This window comes from Mandrillus leucophaeus, unplaced genomic scaffold, assembly GCF_000951045.1.
Source record: "Mandrillus leucophaeus isolate KB7577 unplaced genomic scaffold, Mleu.le_1.0 Scaffold194, whole genome shotgun sequence".
NCBI classification, from domain to species: Eukaryota; Metazoa; Chordata; class Mammalia; order Primates; family Cercopithecidae; genus Mandrillus; species Mandrillus leucophaeus.
Window position 1 is genome coordinate 2,849 of NW_012101965.1, and position 13,150 is coordinate 15,998.

At 40.3% G+C, this 13,150-nt stretch overlaps 1 protein-coding gene across 1 annotated transcript in view; it reads left to right on the forward strand.

Annotated features, from left to right (window-relative positions):
• Positions 1-2,781: 2,781 nt before the first annotated feature.
• The window catches only part of TXLNB (taxilin beta), a 50,235-nt gene continuing 39,866 nt past the window's right edge, over positions 2,782-13,150 (forward strand). Inside the window, exons 1-2 of the mRNA XM_011978443.1 lie at positions 2,782-2,973; positions 5,510-5,953. Coding sequence (XP_011833833.1) covers positions 5,524-5,953 — 430 coding nt within the window. The 5' untranslated portion in view covers positions 2,782-2,973; positions 5,510-5,523. The remainder of the gene's footprint in view (positions 2,974-5,509; positions 5,954-13,150) is intronic.

Here is a 13,150-nt window from a genome sequence, read left to right on the forward strand (position 1 = left end):
TCTCCTGGGTTCAAATGATTCTCCTGCCCCGGCCTCCTGAGTAGCTGGGATTACAAGCATGTGCCACCACACCCAGCTAATTTTTGTGTTTTTAGTAGAGACGGGGTTTCGCCATGATGGCCAGGCTGGTCTTGAACTCCTGACCTCAAGTGATCCACCTGCCTTGGCCTCCCATCCTGCTGGGATTACAGCCGTGAGCCACCCTGCCAGGCCAACAATGGAAATTTATTTCTCATAGTTCTGTAGGCTGGAAAGTCTAAGATCAAGGTGCAGGCGAATTCTGTGTCTGGTGACTTCCTCGTACAAGGCCATCTTCTCACTGAAGCCTCACATGGCAGAGGGGTAAGGAGTTTCTCAGACCTCTTTTATAAGAACACTAATCACATTCATAAAAGCTCTACCCTCATAATCTAATCACTTCCCAAAGGCCCTACCTCCTCATACCATCACTTGGGGTTTATGATTTCAACACGTGAATTTTTGGAGGGACACAAACATTCAGACCACAGCAAGCAATAAATGATGCAGCCGTATCAAATGAGCCCCATGAGATCATAGCAGGCCATATGAATAAAAACTATGTAATAATTTGAATGAATCAAGTGTTGAGGAAATCCCAAACCACATGGTAGAAGAGTACCAGAAACTCAAAAAACCCAGCAGTCAATATAATATTCATGTTGCAAGTACCAATTTAAGTTCAGCAAAACAATATCTGTCACATAAAAGTAGTGTTATTAATTTGAGTCACATTTATTGATTTTGTAGGCTTGAAAAGATATACATTTTAAAATTCATGTAACTACTGTAAGCATAAGGAGTTTATCCCATTTTCATTTTAGTACATATAAGTTCAAATAATATAATCCTTCAAATAATTTCCACATTATTTAAGTTATTCTGTTAAGTGAATCTATACATTATTTAAATTTGAAAAACACTGACTTGCTTATATTTACTAAGAGATCTGATCAGGTCAGTTTGCTGCAATCCAGGATGGAGTGCCACCCAGTTTGTGACACTCACCAAGTATTCATTAATTTAGAAGAAAGTACTTTACTCATTCATCAATTTTAATTCACCAACTTAATTATCAAATAATATAGTGAACAGCTTAGTTGTCTTCAACACTGGAATTTCTTTATCCTGACTTCTACTTGTTGGGTGCACTCATCTATATATAACTTAGGCCTCCCCTAAACTCAGAGAATAAGTAGGGCAAAATTGGGGTTGGGATGTTTTCATTTCCTTTTGTTGCTATAACATCTTATCACAAATTTAGCAGCTTAAAAACAACATAAGTTTGCTATTTTATATTTCTGGAGGTCAGAAATCCAAAATGAATTTCTTTGGGCTAAAATCAATGTCACAGGATTGCATCCCTCTGGAGGCTCTAGAGTAGAATCTGCTTCCTTGCCTTTCCCAGCTTCTAGAAGCTTCCTGACCTATGCTGAGGTCATCAAATCTCCTTTTCTGCCTCCAATCCTACTGCCTTCCTCCCTCATTTATAAAGACCCTTATGAGACTGAGTGCAATGGCTCACGCTCATAATCCCAGCACTTTGGGAGGCCGAGGCAGGCGGATCATGAGGTCAGGAGTTTGAGACCAGCCTAACCAACACAGCAAAACCCCCATCTCTACTAAAAATACAAAAAATTAGCTGGGTGTGGTGGCGGGCACCTGTAATCCCAGCTACTCAGGAGGCTGAGGCAGGAGAATCACTTGAACCCAGGAGGTGGAGATTGCAGTGAGCTGAGATTGCACCACTGCACTCCAGCCTGAGTGGCAGAGCGAGACTCCATCTCAAAAAATAAATAAATAAATACCCTTATGATCACATTTAGCCCACCCAGATAGTTCAAGATAATCTCCCTACCTCAGGATTCTTAATCACATCTGCAAAGTCTCTTGTCATGTAAAGTAACATATTCACAGGTTCCAAGGAGTAGGACGTGGAGATGTTTTGGGTGGCATCATTCTGCCTACCACAAGGGATGCCACTATGCCCAGCCTGTCCCCAGAGCAGAGACTGATGGAGGAATCTGCTTTGAAAGTATAGGAACACAAGCTCCAGAAAGAAAAATAAAAAGGGAATGGACGTAAATTAATAGAGAGGCATTTGATGGTGAATCAGAAGGAGTTTATTTTTCTGAGGAGGATCCAGGAGCATGTTGAGGATTTACAAAGTGTGGGAAAGCCACCAGCTAAGGAAGAAAAAGCAGACTGCTTCCCTGAGGGTTTGTCTGAGGTGGGAACAGTTACCTGGGAAAGACTGTGCTCCAAGGTCACACCAATTACCATGTGCATGAAGATTATACTCAGTTCAGCTCCAAAATCACCATCTACATGTTTATTTCAAACTCTGCAAACAAACCAATGACATCAGAATTAAAATAGTTCCACCACCTCCCTGTTCTTATGCCATTGTTTTTCTTTTTCCATGATTCCTATAACAAACCTGACACCAATTAAGCTAGCAGAAGAAGAAGAAAAAGAAGATGAATCATCCACCACACTGGAGATAAACCAAGAAGTAAGAAAAACTGATCTCTACCCAAAAGGATAACAATGGTGAAAGACTGCATTTGCAAAGGGGATGATATAGTCAGAGTGTAAATTTCCGAAAGGACAAACAAAACATGGAGAGTCCGATGAGATCTTCCAGCTGCTTCTCTCTGCTAAGATATTTCCCGTGGCAACAGCTAGGGAAGCTTGGATGTATTTTCCCCTCGCTGTGTCATACGATGTTCCTTTCCCTACCCCCACCTCCTCCAGACTGCTGCCTCCAGCAGTGCCTGTGGCGTGTGTGTGTGTGTGCGCGCGCGTGTATGTGTGTGTGTGTGTGTATTGGGTTTCTCTCTCCCTTGTAAGAACACAGCCAGCCCGCCCTCCCCTGCTGTTGCTGCAGCTCTGACTTGCTTTTTCCTGCCTCTTTCCTCTCCTCTCTCTTCTTGCTTAGCTTCTTGCCTTCTGGTAAGTATGATAAACCCTCCCCCAAGCCCCGTGAGAAGATGTAGGGTGCGGTTTGTGGTGTTTGAAACTTGCAACTTTGAGATTGCCAGTGAACTGTTGGAGAACTTTTCATTGTTGTATTTATAAATAAATATGTTGCTTAGGGAGGGATGTGTCTGTGATAGTCATCTGGAATAGCCAACACAAGTGAAAAGTTCTCTCCCTGGGGAGGGGAAAATAAGGCAATAAAGTTTATATAAGATAAAAGTTAGAAATAATTTCTTTGCCACATAATATAAAATGGATGATTGAAAAGTAACGAAGTTCTTTGACTTTGTTTTTTTCCCTCTTGTTAACTTGTCTTGAGACTACTTTTAGGAATTGAGTTGTCCTAGGCTTTATAATGACTGTTCTGTTTTAAAGTAAATGTGGAACAGGAGTTTAAAGAATAGCCATGGAATTAATAATTTAAAAAATCAATGATTGTGGCATCTGATAAAGAACAAATTGAATACAAACAGCCACTTGCATTTAGACTAACCAAAGTAAAACTCCTATGGACAGCTTATTTTAAATTAATTATTTTGAAGTTCATTTTACTTGAGATTTTATTTCATCCTAAGATAGTCTCCCCAACTTTAAAACCTACGTATGGATTTAAGCCAGCAAATGTTTACTGTTTTCAATTTGATTGAAAAATGATTTTCTGGATTTTTAAGGATGAAGTGCTAAATGGCATGACTCATTTTAGAATAGCTTAAAATAACTTTTGGCTGGACAGCAGGTGCCGTGTGTCTTTCTCCATGTTTAGGGGAGGCCTAAGTTATATATAGATGAGTGCAATCAACAAGTAGAGGTCAGGATAAAGAAATCCCAGTGATGAAGAGAATGAAATTGTTTGCTACATTATTTGATAATTAAGTTGGTGAATTCAAATCAGTGAAAGAAAAAAAGTACTTCCTCTAAGTTACGAGTGTTTAGTGAGCATCACATCAGTGGCAATGTCTGTGTGTTGAATTTTCTGTTCTTGTTGGTGTCCGAGCATTTGATTGACATCTGCTGCCCTAAGAACAGGAAAAGGAAGCTATGCAGTTGTAGAACAGTATGCTTTTGTTTTCACTTTCATGTTACCACAACAGCAAAACCTGCGAATTATGAGGATCTTGCCTTATTTTTATGCTGCTGTTTAGCAGCATCACTGTTAAATATTATTTAAAAATAAAATGCACCATAACTTAAAGGCCTAAGCCAAATCTATTGCAACCCTAGAAGTGGTAATAGTCAGAAACACTGGAATCTCTGACTCAGTTCCATCTCTCACCCTTTCCCAAGGGCCCTTATTATTGCTGAATTATTTCTCGAGTTGGTCTCCTCCTCGTTTATGAAACATTGCTACTTCTTAAAAATTATTGTTTTTCTAGAGCTTCCTGACTTAGAAGAGAAAGTTGTAATCTGTTTTTCTCTTTTAAAATGTTGGTTTATATATTGGAATAAAAGAGTATTATAGAAACTTAAGGAATTGTTGTTATAAGCAGCATCATGCTTTTGTTTTGTTTTTGAGACAAAGTCTTGCTCTGTCGCTCAGGCTGGAGTTTAGTGGCGCAATCTTGGCTCACTACAACCTCCGCCTCCCGGTTCAAGCAATTCTGATACCTCAGCCTCCCAAGTAGCTGGGACTACGGGTGCCCGCCACCATATCCGGCTAATTTTTGTATTTTTAGTAGAGACGGGGTTTCACCATGTTGGCCAGGCTGGTCTCTTGGCCTCAAGTGATTCACCCGCCTCGGCCTCCTAAAGTGCTGGGATAACAGATATGAGCCACCGCACCCGGCCTGTGTTTCTATACTACTTGGTTTATTTATTTATACCTTTCCTCATTCCCTGTCTTAATCGAAAAATGATGCCAGTTTGAGCCTCAGAAAAAGCATTCGTGTTGCTTATCTGAAAAAGAAAATGCCAGAAAAGTGAGAAATGTCTCCTGTATCCAGTGTAATAATGCATTTACATCAAAATATTCATACTAAGCAAAATACTAATTTATGGATCAAATAGAGCTTAGAGATGTTATTGTTATGAGTCATTTAAATAAATTCGATGGCTCTTCTATTAAATATTTTAACTTTGAAAGAAAACTAATGCCATTTTAGATTTAAACATTTTAAATACACACAGTCATGTACCTCCAGTGATTGTTAATCTAGATAGAACTATACAGGAAAATGATAACACAAACTGACTAGTGTAAGCAAAATGACAAATAAGGCCACAAAGAAACAATAGCATGAATTACTTTCTTAATGTGAATAATAAGGAATACTCTTGAAAGTGAAGAGCAAAACCAAAAATATGCCAGTAGTGTGACTTGATTTGGAAAAACAACTTTTCAGTGTTCCTACTTTAATAATTGTAACATCAATGGTTTGTGAAAGGACATTCACTCTATGTTAGAGACCATAATTAGTTGGCATTCACTTGGGGGATATCCTTACCATTGAAATGAAGCATTGATATGTGGCATCTAGGTTAGCTATGTAAAGCCTAATGTGCTTACCACTAGATACCAGTCCCAAGATGGAGGCTAATCACGCTGAACAGCTCTCAGCGGAACAACAGTCAACACCTCCAGGGGACAGTTCATCATTACCCCGTCACAATGGCCTGGAGAAGGAAGATGGTCAGGATTCTTCAACCCCAGTCCAGCCACCGGAGAAAGAGGCAGATGTGCACCCCGATATCTCTGAAGAGCTGAATCGACAGCTGGAAGACATCATTAACACTTATGGGTCTGCTGCCAGCACAGCAGGGAAACTTATGGGTCTCACTGCCAGGGCTAGTGAGCAGCCTGAGAATGCGGAATCACCTGACAACGAGGATGGGGACTGTGAGGAAACAACTGAAGAGGCTGGAAGAGAACCTGTTGCTTCTGGAGAGCCACCCACTGTCAAAGAGCCTGTCAGCAATAAAGAGCAAAAATTGGAAAAGAAAATCCTAAAAGGATTAGGCAAGTAGTTATGCTCAAATATATGACTTTTCTGTATAGTATTCCTGAAAAAGGGGCACTTCCTCCAACCTTCACTAAAAGCCACATCTAATATTTGGATTACTGTGATAGCCTTCTACATTTTCCCTTGCTGTATTTTTCCCCAGCCCTTTCCCCTCAATACAGCTCAGGTGAACTTTTCAGTCTGTTACCCATTGACCCTCTGTTCCATGGCTTCCTACTGCTCTTAGGATGAAGACCAAAATCTTTAACATGTTCTCTAAGATCCTAATGATCTAACTCCAACCAGTCCCAGTTTTATCTCAGATTACTCTACCCTACAACATCACCTTCCTGAACACTCTGCCTCTATTACTACCACCACCACTACTGCCTAATAGCTAGTCATTCTGATCTTGTCTTTCAGGCCTTTGAACATGCTATGCTCCATCTCCCACAAGGCCTGTGCACATCCTAGTTTCTTTACCTAGAAATCTTTACCTATCCTCAAGTGCCCAATGACTGTATATTAACACCTAGTCTTTGTAAGGCACTGTGCTAGGTGCACAAAGGTAAATAAGTCATGGCCCTTTGGTCAAGGAGCTCTAAGTATAGAGAAAACAGAAGACACGTAAATTAATTATATAGGAGAAGTGCAAAAACAGGAACAGGAAAATTTTTTAGGAGAGCATGGGAGATTGGTAACACCAACGATGGCTGTGAAAAAAGGGTGAGAATGTTAATTTTTTAAACTATGAGTGAAAGCATGTTACTGTACATAGGAAAGTCCCTCTGCTTATCTTTCCTGGTGGAAACACTCACTACAAATACCCACTCCTGTGTGATACTTTCCCTGGTACGCCCAGGTAGAGTCAGCATCACCTTCCTTAGTTTTCCATTAAATTTTCTGCAGCAAGTCATTTGTTTATAATCCATCTCCCATGCTAGTTGGAGAATCTATCAAGGGCAGAGACCACATCTTATTTGTTTCCGGAAGACTGTGTGGTAGAGTGAAAGATCATAAGCGTTGGTGTCAGAACTGGGTTCAACCTCCAGTAACCAGATTATCTGTAAACCCAAAAATATCCCAAACTGGAGTAGAATATTTTTCTGCAGTGAGCAGGTATATACAAACCTCCTCACAAAGACCAAGGGAGCTGAAGGCCAAAAGCAGAAGCTGACAAATCCACTTTCTCAGAAAGAAATATTTAATAGGGGCTTACAAACAGTAGTGCTGTCTTGGGCAGCAGTGAGACAGTGGATCCCTGCACCCACTCTCCAGAAAGTGTCCTTTACATAGCAAGCTTTTAGGTAAAGTCATGTGCAGCTGGTCACATCTCAGACTTTCTTGCCAAAAGTCATGACCACTGGGAACATTAGATAAGCATCTTTCTGAGGGATTATCTATGTTATAGGCATTGTTTAAAGACCTTGCTGCAGAACAGCGGTCAACCTTTATGGCACCAGGGAAGACAATTTTTCCATGGACTGGGGAGGGACAGTTTCAGGATGATTCAAGTGCATTACATTTATTGTGCACTTTATTTCTATTATTATTACATTGTAATATATAATGAAATCATTATACAACTCACCATAATGTAGAATCAGTAGGAGCCCTGAGCTTGTTTTCCTGCAACTAGACGGTCCCATCTGGGGGTGATGGGAGACAGTGACAGATCATCAGGCATTAGATTCTCACAGGGAGTGTGCAACCTACATCCCTCGCATGCGCAGTTCACAATAGGGTTCATGCTCCTATGAGAATCTAATGCCACCACTGATCTGACAGGAGGTGGAGCTCAGGTGGTAATGTGAGTGATGGGGAGCAGCTGTAAATACAGATGAAGCTTTGCTCTGTTGCCTGCCACTCATCTCCTGCTGTGCAGTCCAGTTCCTAACAGGCCATGGACTGGTAGACAGGGTTGGAGATCCCTGCTGCAGAACACCTTGGTATGGAGGAGTCAAACATTGGTCATCATGGCAGGTTTGCTTTAAGATGGCATCACTCTTGCCATGCAATGGGCTGTTTTCCTACAGATATCGCTATGATGCTAAAACCCATTGCTACAATGCTTTCAAGAAGGGCTGAATGACACATTGAGATAGCATACTTGACCCAACTAGTATAAAATTAAAAGAACCCAGATAATAACTTTAAAGTATCTTCAAGTTTCAAAGTGCAGGGTTGGAATCACTCTAGTGTTTTGGAACATGGAAAAACATAATAAAATTGCTCTGTGTTACAGAGCAATTTTTTCTTCTCTGACCAAACATCTCAAATGCGTCCCTTTGCAAAGCTAGTCATTATTCAAGTTTCCATAAGACAATATACAAAACCTTATCCCAGAGGTAAGCAACTTCAAGTTTTCCTAACCAGAAAAGTTATTTTTCAATCACCCTAAAACTTTTACATAGGAATTGGTGTGTGTGTGTGTGTGTGTGCGTGTGTGTTGTTGAGGGGAAAGATATGAAGAAAATAGGCATAAAGTTAAAATAACCAATTTGGATTTCTACTCTCTTCCATGAGTTATTTCATAATCTGCATTAATCTTACAGTTACCAAATAATCAGGATGATGTTTTTAAAAATTCCAACTCTCTAATTCTGCCGCTATTTACAAATTACCAAATGCCAACTGACTGTGTTTGACCAAAATCAATGCTTGTGGATTAGAGTATCTAGGTGTATCCACTCTAATTGAGTGTGTGTGGGCTCATGACCTTTTTGTGCCTTCCCACTCATCATCATTAGCATATTATTGTAAACACTGTACTATTTAACAGCTACATCATGCATGAAAACAACATTTTTAGGCTAACCTCAACAACCACCATTTTCAACTTTCAGTTGTTTGCAAGTAGCTTTGGCAGCCTTCTTAGCTACTTTCCAGCTAAATGGTACTGTGCTATTGTCTAGACTAATGGTTTTCCAACTTTATTAGAATCAGTTGCAAAATTTGTGAAAAATGCTGCTCCTGAGCCACCACACACAGATATTTGGAGTTTGTAGGCCTGGAGTGAAGCCTGATCTTGTCTCTCAGTTCTTTGAACATGCTATACTCCATCTCCCACAAGGACTGTGCACATTCTAGTTTCTTTACCTAGGAATTTCTACCTATCCTCAAATCCCCAATGAGTACTTATTTCTTTATTTTTATTTATTTATTTATTTTTCTTTGAGGCAGAGTCTGACTCCGTTGCCAGGCTGGAGTGCAGTGGTGCGATTTCGGCTCACTGCAACCTCCGACTCCCTAGTTCAAGCGATTCTCCTGCCTCAGCCTCTCAAGTAGCTGGGATTACGGGCATGCGCCACCAAGCCCAGCTAATTTTTGTATTTTTAATAGAGACGGGGTTTCACCATGTTGGCCAGGATGGTCTCGATCTCCTGACCTCGTGATCTGCCCACCTCAACCTCCCAAAGTGCTGGGATCACAGGCGTGAGCCACCGTGCCCGGCCTACAATGAGTATTTATTAATGCCTAGTGTTTATGAGGCACTGTGCTAGGTGCACAAAAATACATAAGTTATGGCCTTTAGTCAAGGATCACTAGGTAGAGAGGAAAAAGAAGACACATAAGCTAATTGTCATATAGTATAAATGCAAGACCAGGAACAGGAAAATTTTTAGGAGAGCATGGGAAATGTTCACCCTGGGTAATTTTGACACAAACAGATTGTGGAAGCAATGGTTCTGATTCTTCAGAAAGTGTTTTCTTCACTCTTTTGGAGCAAATATAAACGTCTGGCTGTGGTCTCCTTTTATAACCTATTTGGACCTCTTAGATAATAAGTCATTCAACCCATATCTGAAGATATATTCTTAGTTTTTGCTTATGTACTTGATCAAAGACGTCTTTATCAGATGCTATTTGCTTTATTGGCACATTTGAAATGCTAAAATGTTTTGACTCTCTACTATAACATTTTCCAAAGTGTGTCTACTTTGAGATGCTTGAGATTTCACAAAGTTAAACAGTTTCTTTACTGCCAGAATTCTCTGACCTTTACTGTATACACAATGAAAATCTAAACTAGTGATGGGTATAGTTTCCATCATTTCCAAAACTTACTGACTTATTGGATCAGTGAGAGACATTTTTTTTTTTTTTTTTTTTTGAGATGGAGTTTCACTCTTGTTGCCCAGGCTGGAGTGTAATGGTGTGATCTCGGCTCACCGCAGCCTCCGCCCTCCGGGTTCAAGCGATTCTCCTGCCTCAGCCTCCCAAGTAGCTGGGATTACAGGCATGTGCCACCACGCCCAGCTAGTTTTGTATTTTTAGTAGAGATGGGATTTCTCCATGTTGGTCAGGCTGGTCTCAAACTCCCGACCTCAGGTGATTCGCCTGCCTCAGCCTCCCAAAGTGCTGGGATTACAGGCATGAACCACTGCGCTTGGCCAAGAACCTTTTTTTTTTTTCCCAGAACACCTTGAATATTTGGGAAATGTCTCTACAACCCAAGCACCCAGGACTTATTTTTCCTTTTCAGGCTGCATATTGTACAATAAACGCAGTACTTACCAGAGCAGTTGGGGAATATTTAAAAATCTCCCTGGGGGTAAAGTAACTTTCCCCTTGGCATGTGAAATGAAAGAAATGAAAACAGATTTCCCATTATGCAGCACCGTGCCGTGTTCACATCTAAAGTATCTGCTTCGTTCTCCTACTCGTATCCTCCAGGCTCAGAGGTATCTCTCATTTATCACTTCTTTGACAACATTATATGGGCTAGGAGAAAAACAAAGTTCATTCATAGGGCTATTCTGAGCTCAGAATCCATCTAGTCAACCTACTAATTTTATAGACAGGGAAATTGAAGCCTAGGGAGTTTCAGAGTCTGCCAAAAAATGTAACTTATCTAGTTGATGTGATTGCGAGATAAGTCATAAAGCAAGGGATGGACCTTGTGTCATCGTAGGACCAAAGTGGTACAGAAGCAAGCATCATATTGGCTAAGGAGCATGTATTACAGCTCAGTTAATGAATTTTGTCTTTCTAGTTACAAGTGAGCTTCAGTGGTACCTTCTGAGAGGCTCCTGACTAGGACATCAGTATTCTGAAATGTCTTCAGACATCCATTTACATAGTCTTCCTTTATTTTTTGAGACAAAGTCTCACTCTGTTGCCCAGGCTAGAGTACAGTGGTGCGATCTCAGCTCACTGCAACCTCCACCTCCCAGGTTCAAGCGATTCTCCTGCCTCAGTCTCCCATGTAGCTGGGATTACAGCCACGTGCCACCATGCATGGCTAATTTTTATATTTTTAGTAGAGACGGGGTTTCACTATGTTAGCCAGACTGGCCTTGAACTCCTGACCTCAAGTGGTCTGCCCACCTCACCCTCCCAAAGTGCTGGGATTACAGACGTGAGCCACTGTGCCCGGCCCCTAGTCTTCCTTTGAATGATCTGGTCACTCTCCCAGACAGTCTGTTTCATCTGTTTTAGCTTGATTTCTAGTTTCTCTGAGAGAGTAATAACCTGCTGCTTTGATATTTTCTGAAGGAGATGGTATTTTCTCAAGGAGACTAAATTTTCTGAAGGAGATGGTAAGAAGACCAGAGAAATTCAAGGGAAAGAGGAATAAGCAGAGACAAAACTTGACAAGTAGATTCGTAGAGAAGCTAGAACCTAGACCAGACCTTGACAGGGAGGAGAGTTTACAGAAGCAGATGGAAGGGGAGAGAAAAGTCTTGAGAAAAATTATTAGTATTCTCTTCTGATCAAGGTAGGTATTGGATGGATGAATATTTTATTGTTTTTTTCTAATATTTTTATTTTCGTTATTGGTAATAGTGTATGCACATCATCAGTTGACCTATTAAGAACTTCAGATCAGATCCACTCTCCTACTGAGTGAGAGGCCAAAGTTCCCCTACAAATTTGACAAGGCCACTGAAGGAGAAGAGATAGAAAATGTCAGCCAAATGGAACAAAATCTGATAAGAAAACACAGGCTAGGTGGTATTTTCGAAACTGCTAGAAGCCTTAAAACCAAATGAAACAAGCGAACGAAAACCCTGACAATGAATGGTGACAGTGAGGAGTAAGAGAACCTTTGTAAATTTAAAAAGTGGATCATAATAGTCTAAGATAACAAATATGCCATCCAAACAATGTTGCTTTTACTTTTGTTGTTATCTAAATCAAGCTAAAAATGGTGAAAGCTATTTTAGTTGTGAAATGACCAAATCTTAAAGGTTGAACTCAGAATCCATTTAGTCAACCCACTAATTTTATAGACAGGGAAATTAAAGCCAGAGAGTTTGAGAGTCTACAAAAAAAAAAAAAAAAAAATCACTCAACTAGTTGATGGCAGAGTCGGTTCTGGAACCAGGTCTTCCATCCTTAGTCCAGTATGAATTTAATAATATTTTCCTTCCTATCCTCTGCATACATGAATTTTACTTCCCTTAAAAGATATCTATAGATGCTCAGGAATTATTTATCTCATGTTTATTTTTAGAAATCATATCATATTAGAAGAATAACAAAACTAACAGTGAAATATGAATCTAGGTCTAACATTTGAAAGAGGGACATTCACAGTCTTTTTTGGCTTTAAGTTTCTGCCACAATACATGGAAATCAGGAAGGTGGTTAGAGAGGTACACAAGTACCTATTCATGATCAAATTTAACCCCAAAGTTCTAAAAAAAAAAATTTTGGAAGAGAAAAGGCATACTTTTGTTTTTGAGAGACAGAGTCTCGCTCTGTCCCCCAGCCTGAAGTAGAGTGGCCGATCTCAGCTCACTGCAACCTCTGCCTCTCGGGTTCAAGCAAGTCTCCTGCCTCAGTTTCACAAGTAGCTGGGATTACAGGCGTGCACCACCAGGTCCAGCTAATTTTTGTATTTTTTAGTAGAGACGGGGTTGCACTATATATTGGCCAGGCTGGTTCTCCTGATCTCTGGTGATCTGCCCGCCTTGACCTCCCAAAGTGCTGGCATTACAGGTGTGAGCCACTGTGCCTGGCCAGAAAAGGCATAGTTTTGAACACATTAAATCTGCATAAGTTGTCACCAAACTTAGTATAAACAATCATTACTATGCTAAAAGTTTCAGAGAAATCCTGGTCCACATTTCTTCAGCTGACTTAGTTGCCTTTAATTTCAGGTTTGTCTTTCTTTCTCTCTCTTTCTTTCTTTCTTTTCTTTCTTTCTTTCTTTCTTTCTTTCTTTCTTTCTTTCTTTCTTTCTTTCTTTCTTTCTTTCTTTCTTT